Source organism: Lissotriton helveticus, chromosome 11, assembly GCF_964261635.1.
Source record: "Lissotriton helveticus chromosome 11, aLisHel1.1, whole genome shotgun sequence".
Taxonomy (NCBI): domain Eukaryota; kingdom Metazoa; phylum Chordata; class Amphibia; order Caudata; family Salamandridae; genus Lissotriton; species Lissotriton helveticus.
In genome coordinates, this window is record NC_136072.1 from 1067850359 (window position 1) to 1067864380 (window position 14022).

The 14022-nt window shown below is 49.5% G+C and overlaps 1 protein-coding gene across 2 annotated transcripts in view; it reads left to right on the forward strand.

Annotated features, from left to right (window-relative positions):
- DNAH10 (dynein axonemal heavy chain 10) overlaps nt 1-14022 on the forward strand; it is a 2445728-nt gene that overhangs the window by 423432 nt on the left and 2008274 nt on the right. Inside the window, exon 8 of one of the 2 annotated variants that reach the window (XM_078667623.1) lies at nt 9889-10119. The exons of the other annotated variant lie outside the window; for it this stretch is intronic. Within the exon in view, the coding sequence (XP_078523749.1) occupies nt 9889-10119 (231 nt within the window). The remainder of the gene's footprint in view (nt 1-9888; nt 10120-14022) is intronic. 2 annotated transcript variants of the gene reach the window in all.

A 14022-nucleotide genomic window follows, 5' to 3' on the forward strand; every position in this document is an offset into this window, starting at 1 on the left:
CCTATTTGCAAACAAGCACAGAGTCGCAAAACTCTGTTTAGTCTTTACAGATAGAGAAGGATAGGTAACGCAGGCTTTTGCCCCCGTTGTAATCCGTCGTGCCTATTTTTATCCCTCATTTGATTTGATTGTTTATCCGAACATTGATCGTTCGGAATTGGTTCTCTTTGGGTTATTCTCTATTCACAAATAAGCACAGGGTCGCAATACTCTGTTTAGTCTTTGCGGATAGTGAAGGATAGGTAGTGCAGACTTTTGTCCCCTTTGTAACCCGTCATGCCTGTCTTCGCCCCGTTTGTTGGTAGTTGGTTCAGCCCGGACCGCTTATTAGAGGTGAACCATCCGGCTCCACTGGAGGGCACCCCTAATAAGGACATGTTTACTAAATATGGACTAGTCACCGTGGCTTATAGTAAGCTGTGGCATAAATACACGAGAAGGGATCGAGGAAGTCAGTGGCCACTGATAGGATCCTTCGATAACGACAAAATAAACGCGCTGGAAACAGCCCTTTATAACAATAAGACAACACCCACTATGCTCGATAGCTTCGGCATGTGGCGCAAAGAAACAGAACAGCGAAAGACGAGAAATGAGGTCAGGTTAGAAAAGGAATTACGCAAGGCAGCTCACCTGGCCGCTAACAAATTAAAGGAAGAAATAAAAGAAAGAGAGGAAACCAAGCTAAAACAAGATTCCGAATCATCAGGCCAGTGTCCCGTCAGGACACCCTCTACACTTTACCCCGAGCTACCTTCGAAACAGCGAACGAACGACGATTTACTACTAGGTCCCCCGATCATCTACATGCCCCCTCCATATGCCCCTTCCCAACCCTTAGCACAGCACCCGCAACCCCCAACGACAGGCGAGAGTAGTGCCGGAGCCTCGGTCCTCATGGCCTCTGCGCCGACCGAATCCCTTGCACTCAGCGCAGCACAAGCAGCAACTTCAGGTGATCCCGAAGCGGGGAGGAAAGACCCCGCGAGATCGAATAGATTAAGTAAGGACGAACGAGCTGGGATCGATAAGATCGTAAAGACACTGGTGGTGCGAAAGGAAAATGAGGATTATATAACGGATATGTACCATACATATGCCAATAGCCACAGGCGACACTTTGTCGTACGCCTTTGTTACCATACCCTTAATGCCTACGAAGACCGCTACCAAGGAAAAGGCCCTGAAAACCTAACGACTCTGTATAGAAAAGTTGATGTCGGGGATGGGGACGAGTGTGATGTGACGAACCTCTTCACGCGTATGCTTGAAGTTTTCCGCCACCTCACGGAACTGAAACCAGAGACCAACACCACGACTCCTGCAGTGACTGAAGCCAGAGTAGAAAAAATTGACACTATGATGCCCATAAAGGAGGCCGCTCCCTATTGGGTCCCCCCACAAGGACAGGGAACACACGACGATATTAACCACCAAGATGCGAGAGGGAGGGTAGTTTACAACTGGGTTTACCAACCATGGGATCGGCAAGACATCCTGACTTTCCGAAAGTCCTTGCCTGATCTGCGAAAGAACCCCACAGCCTTCTATACAGAATTAGCCACCGCTTTGGGTTCGACGATTATGACCCTAGCGGATATCGATTTGTTTTTCGGGTTATGTCTGCCAGCTGATGTGTGGAAGCAAATCCGGAAAGTCAACCACCTTGAGCTGTTCGGACATACCAGGATACAACTCGGTGATGTAGACAAACAGCGAGAGCCGGGACAGAAACCTATGAAAGCCATCCTAGACCTACCAGATAAGATCGTGCAGAAATTAAAAACCTTACTCCCAGAAAGGAAGGTGGACTGGTCGGTAGTAACGGCCTGTCGCCAGAAACCCCAGGAAGACGTATCAGAATACTTCTCCCGGTTTGAAACGGTGTTCTCCGATTACAGCGGCCAGGACATGAACACTGCAACCGGATATCACTTGTTTGTCCAGAACTATGTGAAAGGCCTGACACCAGAAGTCTCGCAGAAATTACAGACTAGCGAGAGTAGTTGGGCGGCCTCCAAGCCCGCAGCTATCCTTCAGATGGCTCAATACTATGAGCGACAAAAGAACGAGAACGATCAAGCGACTGAGAAAAAGAAAAAGGACTTGAAAGAGAGGGTAACGATTGCTCAGTTGCAAGGGGTGACTATAGGAAGGGAACAGTATAGAGGGAACTACCAGTCGAATGCTCCTAGAAATCCACCCCCTAGAGACCGCACACCCGCACCCGGCGCTCCACGAACAGACCTCGATGAGAACCAGTGTGCGTTTTGCAAAGGATTTGGCCATTGGAAATCTCAATGTCCAGTTCTGCTGGAAGCACTCAGAAATAAAGACACGAGAGACGTAGCGGGCGGGCCAAGAAATAGAGGACAGGGACGAGGGCACACAAACGACACCAACAATGACAGACCTGGTAGACCGAACACATTTGACCGTCCCCGACAGAATCAGTGCCAACAGTCTGACTGCGACAATGCCCACGACTTTGCATAGGACTGCCAAGGGCAAGGAAGGGATCCTCTATGTTTACCAGCAAGGCCCTTATGTCACCGCTAAGGTCCTAGGTACGAAGTCTCCATTTCTGGTAGATACTGGTGCAACACGTAGTGCGTTGTCTAAACGATTGATTCCCAGGGCACCCTTGTCTGGCTCACATGTGACATCAATAGGTTTTGATGGAACGCCCTCCACTAATCCCTTGTCCACACCGATCTCTTTTAACTTGGACAATAACACCACTGACACAACGTTTTTGCTCTCCTCCAGCACCCCCGACGCCATTATGGGACTTGACTTATTGAAACATTTTCGAGCTACTATTAGGTGTTCACAAGACGGAGTTCGAGTCATTCTGTACGACAACCCAACACTGCTCAGATCTTGTTGCACACAACGCATGTTTTCTATCACTGACACTGACTTGTCCTTGCTCGACACCCTACCTCTGTACCTATGGGCAAAGACTGACTCGGACGTAGGACGCATGATGATAGACCCTGTACACATAACTGTTCGACAGGACGCAGTACTCCCCAAACTCCCGCAGTATCGGATATTGCCCGATGGCGAGAAGGCGTTGGTAAAAATCATCCAGTCCCTGGTAGATGCAGGAGTGGTAGAAGAAGTAGTTAGCAATGTTTGCAACAGCCCTATCCTACCCATTGTGAAGAAGCAGGGTGAGGGAGATGAAAAAGCGTACCGATTCATCATCGACCTACGAGAAGTCAACAAAGTGGTTGTGCCCCAGTACCCTGTAGTCTCAGACATCACCACCATTCTGACCCTGATTCCTTCCACTGCCACCACCTTCACGGTAATCGACCTCAAGAACGCATTCTTCTCCATCCCCCTTCACTCGGACAGCCGCTACCTTTTCGGCTTCACTTTAAAATCCCGCTCATACAGATTTTGCAGAGCACCCCAGGGCTACACTGAAAGTCCCAGCATCTACAGCCAGGCCCTCAAGAGACAGCTGGATGCAGTCCAATTGCCGGATGGAGTGGTGTTGATACAGTACGTCGATGACATCCTTTTGGCAGCCGACACCACTCCACTTGCAGTCACAGCCACCATCCAACTCCTGCACTTCCTTGCGGAAAATGGCCACAAGGTCTCCAAGAAGAAGTTGCAATTCTGCCAACCTCAAGTCACTTACCTAGGCCACCTCTTGTCCAAAGACGGGAGAAAGCTCACACCCGATCGAATACAGGCTATTCTAGAGACCCCTATCCCTAAAACCCCGAAGCAAGTCCGCTCTTTGGTAGGCCTCACCTCCTTCTGCCGACAATGGTTGCCAAATTTCAGCCTCATTGTGAAACCACTACTTTCCCTACTGGCTAAAGATGTCCCCTTCCCGCTCCCTTGGACCCCTGAATGTCAATCCTCCTTCAAGGAACTACGAGACGCCCTTTGTTCAGCGCCCGTCCTAGGAACCCCTGATTATACAAAGCCCTTCTCTTTCTACACTCACGAAAGGGAGGGATGCGCTTTGTCTGTCCTGACTCAGTCCATTGGCCCCAAACAACGACCATGTGCCTATTTCTCTGCCACTCTTGACCCTGTAGCAAGAGCTTTGCCTGCCTGCCTTCGAGCAGTAGCCGCTGCTGCTGTCTCTATCCGACAAAGTGAGGGAATCGTACTCTCGAATTCCCTCACGGTACTAGTGCCTCATGCTGTTGACACCCTCCTAAACCAGACAAAGACACAACACCTGACCAGCGCGCGACTGACTGGGTACGAACTGACACTGCTCGCACCTCACATCACGCTGAAACGATGCACCACACTGAACCCAGCCACCTTGCTGCCTCTGCCTGAAAATGATCCCGATGTGCCCCCAATACATGACTGCGTGACCCTCACGGACGAACAGACTAGGAGTAGAGTTGACCTCCGAGACACTGCCTTCCCAAACCCTGACGGAGAGCTATGGGTAGACGGCTCTTGCATTAAACTCCCCGACGGCACCACCTCAGCTGCCTATGCAGTTACCACAGCCCGAACTGTAGTTGAAACCGCCCGCATCACGCAACGATCCGCCCAGGCGGCAGAACTGATTGCCCTCACACGAGCATGTATCCTAGCAAAGGGGACGACAGCAAACATTTACATGGACAGCCAGTATGCCTTCGGGGTGGTTCATCATTTTGGGCTCGTATGGAAGGAGAGGGGATTTCTGACATCTCATGGCACGCCCATCCTGCACGGAGATCTAGTCTCCGCTCTGACTGAAGCGGTTCTCCTCCCCAAACAACTTGCCGTAATCAAATGCCAAGCACATAAAAAGGTGACAGACATCATTGGACAGGGAAATGCACTGGCCGACATCACTGCCCGAACCACAGCTGAGAACAGGACGACGACTCGCATGTACGTGACTAGGTCACAAGCAGAAAAATGGACGGACGCTAGGGAAACTATTAGGGACATCCAAATGGCCAGCTCACCACAAGAATTGACTGAATAGGCACGGGTGGGATAAAAGGATGATGAAGGCTGCTGGTGGACAAAAGACACGAACAAATGGTTGCTACCCAACTCGTACCTGATCCCCATACTGACGATGGCCGATTCCCCTGCACACATAGGATCTGCCCCTATGGCCGAACTTGTCTCCCGAGTTTGGCATAACGATAGAATTACAGACTCAGCCAAACGATTAGTCCAACAATGTCTAGTCTGCCTGCAACACAACCCTGGGAAAGGAACAGTCGTACCCCGGGGAGGGTTTGGGGTTCCCAACCATCCATTTGAAGTCCTACAGATGGACTATATCCAGTTAGAGAGATGTCAAGGACTGAAGTATGTACTTGTTGTTATGTGCGCTTTTAGCAAATGGGTGGAAGCCTACCCGACGCGTGACAACACTGCTATTGCCACTGCAAAAGTATTACTGAAAGAGTTCTTCCCTCCGCCTTTGCCGTATTTTATGGAGTGACAATGGCCCCCATTTTGTAGCCGAGGTTATCCAGCTCATCCTGAAAGGACTGGGGGTACGACAGAAATTCCACGCAGTTTTCCACCCCCAATCTGCTGGACTGGTCGAGCGGCACAATGCCACATTGAAACTAAAACTGGCGAAAATAGTGGCTACCACAGGACTAAAATGGCCAGATGCTCTCCCCCTAGCATTGCTGTCAATGCGTTCCACCCCCACCAAACACCACTTGACCCCTTACGAGGTCGTTTTTGGCCGGCCCATGAGTATCTGGTCCGCACCCAAACCGACATCTATTCACGACGTCCCGGACGTCCTAATGTCTGACTTCCTGTATAACCTAACTAAAACTCTGTCTGTTATTCATCATCAGGTGCTGCAGGCCATCCCCGATGCTTCCAGGGGCCCCGGGCACACCATCCGGCCTGGAGATTTTGTCCTGATTCGGAACTTCCAGCGGGAGAAGAGTCTGGAACTCCGCTGGACGGGCCCCTGGCAAGTCTTGATCACCACCCGAACAGCTCTTCGAGTGGAGGGGAAGCGAAATTGGCTGCATGCACATCATTGCAAGAAAATCTCTCCGGCCTTGACGTCGACCGAAGACGTGAACACCCAGGAAGAGCTCCTGGACAAAGACCGACCATCCCTGAGCTGCTACCCTGAAACAGAGACACTCGAATTGGCGAAATTCCCTGATCCCACTGTGCCATCCAGAGAAGGGTATAACCTGCGACGAAAGGAGGGAGCTTCGGCTAAGTAGACCACTGACTAAGTTATCATTCTCAGAGCGGCGGCCTAACACAACAAAGGCTGCCAGGAGAGAAACCAAACGAAGTCTGTGGTTCTGCCCACTACCGAGCACCTTGAAGATGATGGAAGCGCCCGATACGAAGATGATGGAAGCAACCGAACATCCGAAGACCCACTACAGAAACCCGAAAACTGACAGGTTGCACAGCTCAAAGACTATTGCTCTTTTTATCGCTCTTCTCTTTTGCCTCCTCCTCATGACTACCTTCTGGATCGTGGAAGAGAACGCACCGGCTCATAAGACATTTCTAACGACTGCTCAACCTACCACCATGAAAGAACACTACCTGGTCTCTCTCTCACCTCAAATCCAAGAAAGGCGTAAGGAGTTCTGGAACAACTCCTTCGTACAGTTGCTGCACCAACACAACCTTGCTGCAAATGCCACGAATTGCTGGATCTGTGGGTTGATACCACATGCCACCGGACATTCCATTCCCTTCATCCCTTCACCTTTCTCTGTTCATGGCTCCTGCCTTGCCTGGCTGATCCTCTTGCAAGAGAGCTACAGAGACAACGCCACTTCCAGCGAAACTATGTCACACTTTTATCATGGAGTCTGGCTGAACAAAACCGGGAGAGTTGCTGCTCCTTTTTGCCCTCTATCCTCCAATGCCTCTGTTCACATGGACATCCCCGCTAAAGAAATGGTGGAGATGCAAATATTCAACAATCCAGCCAGACCCACCTTCTCCTACCTCCGGAAACGAACAGCTGCCACCCTGACTGTGGCCCTGTCTGTCGTCAATGTCTCGGGCCTCGTATGCATCACAGGCCGTGGGACACAAATGTGGGCCACAGCACTTGCCGCATCACCAGAACTTTGTACTCAACCGACCCACCCTCTTTTGTCACCTCTCCAAACATGTACTTCGTCTGTGGTACAAAAGCCTACACCTGGCTCCCAAAGGGCTAGGGAGGTACCTGCTACATTGCCTTCATCCTTCCTCCGACCTATGTGGCCCCGGCAAACCATCACCGACAAAAACGAGCAAAGGACATTGAGCAGGCCGACTCCACTGGAGCACAATTCTTGGATGCAATGAAGGGACTTGTTCCACTTTGGGGTCCGATGGCGAACAGTCGTGCCATTCGGCATTTGTCCCAGGCAGTCGAAACAACGATGAACATTACAGCTGGTATCCTCACAAACAATACAGCCGAGCTTCAGGCGATCCGTCTGGTGGCTCTTCAAAACCGCCTTGTTCTAGATGTGGTTCTGGCGGACCGTGGAGGAGCATGCCGTATTATCGGGTCCAGCTGTTGTACCTACATACCAGACAATTCGCCCTCAGTCTACAAAGCCATTGAACACCTCCACAGACTCTCCTCAGAAGTTCATCAGGAACAAGAAGGATGGTCGCTCGGGAGCTGGTTCTGGAGTACTGTAAAGGACTGGGGATGGAGGTTGCTCATGATTGTACTGATACCAGTCGTCGTAATATGCGGACTCTGCCTGGGTATTCAATGCTTGCCACCTCTGTGTTCACTATTTGCTAACTGTGTTTGCCCTAAGACTCCGAACTTTGAAGCTGAACGCATGAAAGCTTTGTATGATGTAGAAATCCGTAATATGATGGGGATAGACATAAATTGACAAGCTGGCTAGATATGTTGAAAAGGGAGGACTGTTAAAATCTAGATTGCGACGTAAACATTATCGGCGCCATCTTGTCCCCTTTTAGCTCCAATGTGCGCGTAAGTAGCAGCCATTTTGAACGCCATGGCCTCTCTGCCCACTGCCGATAGCCAGCGTCTCTCTCTCCCTCTCTGACCCCGCCAGCGTCTCCCGCGCGCTGACAGCCCACGTTCTCACATGCTTGGGCCATAAACCAACCCTTCAGCGCGGCCCTGCCTCGGAGCCACATTCAGTACCCGACTAACACCTCCCTCCGTCCCTTTAATGGTCACGCATCCTTTGATGAACCCCCTTCCTCTGTGCCCGATTGTCCCGCCCGATCCCAGGCGATCACCTAGCCCTGCGGACACAGTTTATTGCCCCTTACAGTAGGAAGCTGTCCTTCTTCAAAGAATCTATGACTGATGAAAAAAAAAAAACCCCATGAGATCCGATCAGCCACACATTCCGAGAGCCGGCGGGATGTCCAGCTGCGCGATAGTCATCACCTGAGATCGGGGTGGGACTTTTACTGTAAATATGTGTGGGAACGGGTTTGGAGCAGAGATTCCGAGGATGCCTTTCCGTACATCAAAGTATTGACAAGAATGTGTTTTATGTAATAAAGCAATAAACCTGTGTATAAGAGGCCAGGCCTCAAGGATGCTTTTAGAGCACCTCGAGAAGATACCCTGTTGTCTGATTTGACGTGTTCTGCTCCGTCGGAATAAACTCCTGTTTCCTGCCTTCTGTCTCCAGCGCCTGCCTCTTTGTTTGGTAATCTCGAATGGTATGAGAGGCGGCTAACGCCGGGCAAATACTGAAGGGTTCTTGGTCGAATTCGGCCCTACCTTTCGACATCACCACCCACCTGAGAGACCTGCATTGGCTCCCGGTCAACAAGAGGATCACCTTCAAGCTCCTCACCCATGCTCACAAAGCACTCCACAACGCTGGACCAGCATACCTCAACGAATGACTGTCCTTCTACACCCCGAATCACCAGCTTTGCTCCACAGAACTCGCCCTCGCCACCGTCCCATGCATCCGCCGAACAACCACCAGCGGCAGATCAGTCTCCCACCTCGACGCCAAGACATGGAGCACCCTCCCCGCCCACCTGTGTCGGACCCAGGACCGGCTGACCTACAGGAGACTTCTTAAGACCTGGCTGTTCGACCAGTAGCTGCCTCCCCCGCCCCCTTAGCGCCTTGAGACCCTCACGGGTGAGTAGCGCGCTCTACAAATGCCTGATTGATTGGTTGATTGATCGATATTTCCTAGTTGTCATACTGAGAGAAAATTGCCCATTGGTAAAACCCAGGTCTAGGTGCAAATTTGACAAAATCCATAATTCAAAATTTGGCACCCAGACAATTTTTGCACACATTTTGGACTTAAAGTGCAGAACTTGGACTAGACCAACAAAGTAAAATATTCACTCTGATTAAGAGATTATACACAGTTGTTTAATTTTTTTATTTTACGCATACACCACGCCTATATCTCCAACACAGCTGCCTCTTTTTTTATGTTTCATCTCCCGAGGTAAAGGAAGCAGTAAAAACAAAGTACTCTATATTAACTCCTGATTGATCTTTACTGCAAATAGTTGTGTGCACTGTGTGAGATTATGGTATCTGCCGAATCTGCAGAAACAGAATTACCACACATTTCTCACTCCCAGAGAACCTGCTATCCAGAGCCCCTTTAAGTCTTCCCTCATTCTAATTATGTGTGCATATTTTAGGAAAAAAAGCTTTAAACCGACACAATTTCTTAGTACTGTTAACTGATAACCTAATCTTTTTATTTACCTCCTCTTTATTGGGATTTCATGAAAAAAGTAGATTATTCCTACTCACCAGAAGGATGTAGTCTGGCATTTAGTTGGGTTTTATTAAAAGCAAAGCATGTTTAAATTAAGACTTGTGTGCCACTATGGGCTTTCTGTCTCATGCGTTTATTTCTATATCTTTCTCAAAGAGTTAATTTGTTTTGTTGCTTTTTCAATTTTTAGGGCAATGGTCCATTGGCAGAAATAGACTACTGGCGTGAGAGAAGTGCAGTTTTATGTACCCTTAGCGAACAGCTGAAACTGCCTGCTGTTAAGAAGGTGTTGGATATTCTCAATAGCATTGGTCCTGCAATTATACAAAACTTAGATTTAATTGTGGCCGACCTTACCAAGTACCACATCGAGGCAGCGGATAACGTCCGCTTTCTCTCAACACTTGAGCGCCATTTCAAGGTAAGTATCTCTCCTCTTTAAATTATTTTTGATTGTTCATTTCATTAATTCTTATGATTGAGATTACATTGTATCATTTAACAAAGTAATAGAACAGGAAGAAGAACATTGCCTAAGCAGGTGGGAACAGTTTCTCAAGATTTAAATTGATGTCTTTTTCTTTTCTCAAGGCTGCCATTTTAGGGCGAAATGTATTTAATAGTATTGTATTATAGCATTTGTATATAGCCCTTACACATGGGTGGGGTGCTGAAGTGCTTACCCACATGGATAGCAAACTAAATTGTGTTGTGTATTTGGTTGGTGGATGTTGTTTTAGTTTTGAGCCTATACGGGAAGTGTTTTCATATTGTATGTGAGGACCACAAGGTGTGGTTATCATGTGATTGGATACAGCACCTGACAGTGTGATGGGCGAGGGTATGTGAGAGATATACGCACAAATTGTAATTGTAATTAGGACCTAAACATGTAGGGCGCAACGCAAAACTAGCCCAGCCATAGGGTAGCAGGATGCTGTGTGCATGTTCACCAAAAAAGTGGGGTAATCAAAGAAAGACCATTAACACATATGGTAACACGAGCCAATGTGGTGTCAAATGAGTAAAAGGATTCCAGGAGAACAAGAATGGGAATTGGTGACAGAAGAAGTAACCATGCACCTGTTTTTTTTATTTTTATGGCCATTAACGAAGAAGGATATGGGAGAGCAATCGCAGCTGGCAACCTGAGCAGAAACTACACTATCATAGAAGGGCCCAGATTCGATCAACTCTTTCTAAGCTAAAGGAAACAAACATTTTGTACAGTGGTTCACTCCCAAAACCTCTTTGGGTTGTGCCTCCGAACCTAGCCAGAATGGCACCCAGCACATGCAAGGGTGGGAGGTAAAGTGCTTTGTAGGTTGCCGTCCTGATAGTGCAAGAGTGAATAGGCCTGTGTCATGATACTTTTCTGCCCTCATCCTTCCATGCATTCTGTTAGACCTGTCAGCCCTAGGGTGGTCTTTCCCTATTTTTTTCGCCCTTGCCTCATTTCTTTTTCCACCTCCTTTTTGTTGGCCTTAGGTCTCCGAGCTCTCTTCCCCCAATATGGCTGCCACTGACCCCTGCTACTGCAGCGTGGTCTTTGTAGACGCACTCTAGTAGCCAGGAGCTGGCTGGAACCCCTAAACATTGTTGCAACACCAGCCTACCTTCCCTGCCCATAGCTAGAGTGAGGAAGCTCCTAAAACCTTCCGGAATAGGGGAGTGGTCACCAACTGCCATCTCAGAGAGTGGTCACCTGACCTGGGACTATAAAAGAAAAGGGAGGGAAACTTTCCAGTCTGTTGGGGCATCTCTGACCTGGGGGACCCTACGCAGGAGACTTAGGCAGTAGGGCCTAGTCAGAAACCTATACCACTGGGGTTGACAGGGTTTAGGCACTGCCCACCAAGCTGAGTAAGGAATACTGAACTAGCCCACTGATCTGGCCCGGTGGGAGGGGAACCCAGGGACCACCTGAAGTGACCTGCTGAGGAAACTTTTCAAGCCTTCAACTCCAACCCCCCCCCCCTTTCAAGCAACTACATTCAAAGGGCGCCAGAACCACCAAGCGCCAAGAAGAAAACCACCTGTGCTATCCAGGACAACTGGGGATCAACCAGGTGTGTCATCTGTGCCCCCTGGGTCGCCACTGCGCTGCCCTGCATCATCCCCTCTGCTGTCCTGCCTTGACTGAACTGACTGGGCTGCTGATCTGACTGCCCTACCTTCCCAGCGCTCTCCTACTGTGCCCTGAGAAGCGCTGTACTGGTCCCCCAAGCGCTGCAGCCTGCCGTTCTGTCAATTGCCTCTAAAGCGCTGTGAACTGACCCTGAGCCGCTATAATTTACCAGCGCCGTACTGCCTGCACCTGCGCTGCCCTGATCGCTGCCCTGCCTTGTGAGGAACTTAGCGCTGTGGCTGAGAAGAGCTGCGGTGAGGCCAGACTCACCGCTGCGGCCCGGGAGTCCTCGGGGCTCCCCCTGTTGGCGCCGCGGCCCGGCGCTTCCTCCTTGGGGCCAGCGCCGTCAACTTTGCCCCCGCGGCCGCCCCAGTGTCAGGAGAGGGCCACCGGAATTTCTGACAGGCCGCGCAAGGCCGCGCTAGGCCGCGCTAGGCCTTGAAGCCTGCGACCTGCGTCACGTGAGGGGGCGCATCCTGGACTCCACCCCCGCTGCCCCGCCATTGGCTGGGCCTGTTGCACTCCTCGGCCGGCCGCACTGGGATTGGCGGCCGGCTCCACACCTCCCAGGGACCATCGGGGATTGGCCTAGAGACGCCTGGAGAAACCCCGGATCACCGGAGCAACATCTGGGCTGTGAGGAGGCCCAGGAACCGTGCCGGAGCTGCGCGGGCCTCCCCTGATTGGCCTAATTCCTGTCAAGGCTGAGAGTACCAGCGAGGGGGCTCCGGAGTCAGCGTGAACCCCTTTCCCCTGCCAAACACGCTGTAACGCCCAGCAAGGGCCCAGGAGGGCCGAAGGTAAAGGTCACCCCCGGGGAGGCGGGCGAGAGGCTCTGAGTGCGCCCCTCCCCTGGAAAAACTAGTTACTGGGCCCTGATGGCCCCCAAGTAGCCCATGAATGAGTCAGAACTGGGGCCAGAGTATGCAGTAGGCCCCCGTAACTGTGGATTAGTGGAGTTACCTCCGGAAATGTTACCAGGGGTTACTAAAAGTGCTGTACTTGCTACTGCAGACAATGAGATGTTCTTTCTGGCTTCATGAGAGGTTTACGGAATGCCCACAGTTATATAGTGTAATGTTTACTTTACGTAAGGAAATGTCTATCCTGGCCTGATGTGATGTTCATATTTCTTATTTATAGAGAAGCTGACTGTGACCTCATGCACCTGATCTGCCCTGCTAAATGCAATATTGATGGTGGTTTCCACTAATGAATTTCTTGCAGGTGCTGACTAGGAGCAAGGCTGATGCCAGGCCTACAGCTATTTAATATTTAATATTTATGTATTTATATATTTATGGCTGAGTAATGAAAAGTATGCTTTTTAAGGAAGTGTGAATTGAGTTAATGCTACCTTGATGACTTGTTCACCCTGAATGAACTATCAACCGTGATCTTAGTCTAGATAAAAGTACATTGTTTAATCAGCCTCACTGGTGTGGTCTCAGTCTTTGCGTGCATTTATTGTTTCAGTTGATGTGTGTGCTGTGTAGTCACTTAACACCTAAGCTTTCGGGTGCCTACCCGCTCGAGCCAGGCTACTCCCGGGGAACTGGTGACCCCAGTTCCTACATTTGGTGTCGAGCAATAGGGATCAGGACCTGTGACTATACAGCACCCTCCAGTGGGACAGAGTGCGCTGCAATTAGACTAGACACCTATTGTGTATGCAAGCCTAATTAATTGACTCCCACTGTCTAGCCCAGGGGTCTCCAACCTTTTCTGTAGTGAGAGCTAATTCTGCTCAAGGAAAGTCCTGCTGAGCTACTAGCATATTATATCACTGTAAAATGTTGATGATATGTATTAACATTACACTATGACCACCCTAAGCACGATTATCAGTAGTAACCACCCAAAAATTCCAGGTGAAGTTATCAGCAGAATGCTTGGAAGACGTTTATCAATTTTAAATGCTTGTAATCAAGTAAAATTCAAATCATCACATGCTGTGTGCCACAAAGGGTATTACCACTGCAGTAAGTCTCCCCAACTCAAATTGAATTATCATTCAGAGAACAACTTTTAAATGTGTTTTAGAATTGCAATATTTTGTCTTCATTAGCATATTAATTTTTGAAAATACACATATTTTTCTATCAGAATCCCTTTCCACTTTGAGCAAATCAAACTCAATTTTCCAGAAGAGAAACCTTTTCTGAAAAAGCATAATTTTTTCCTTTAAAAATCAAA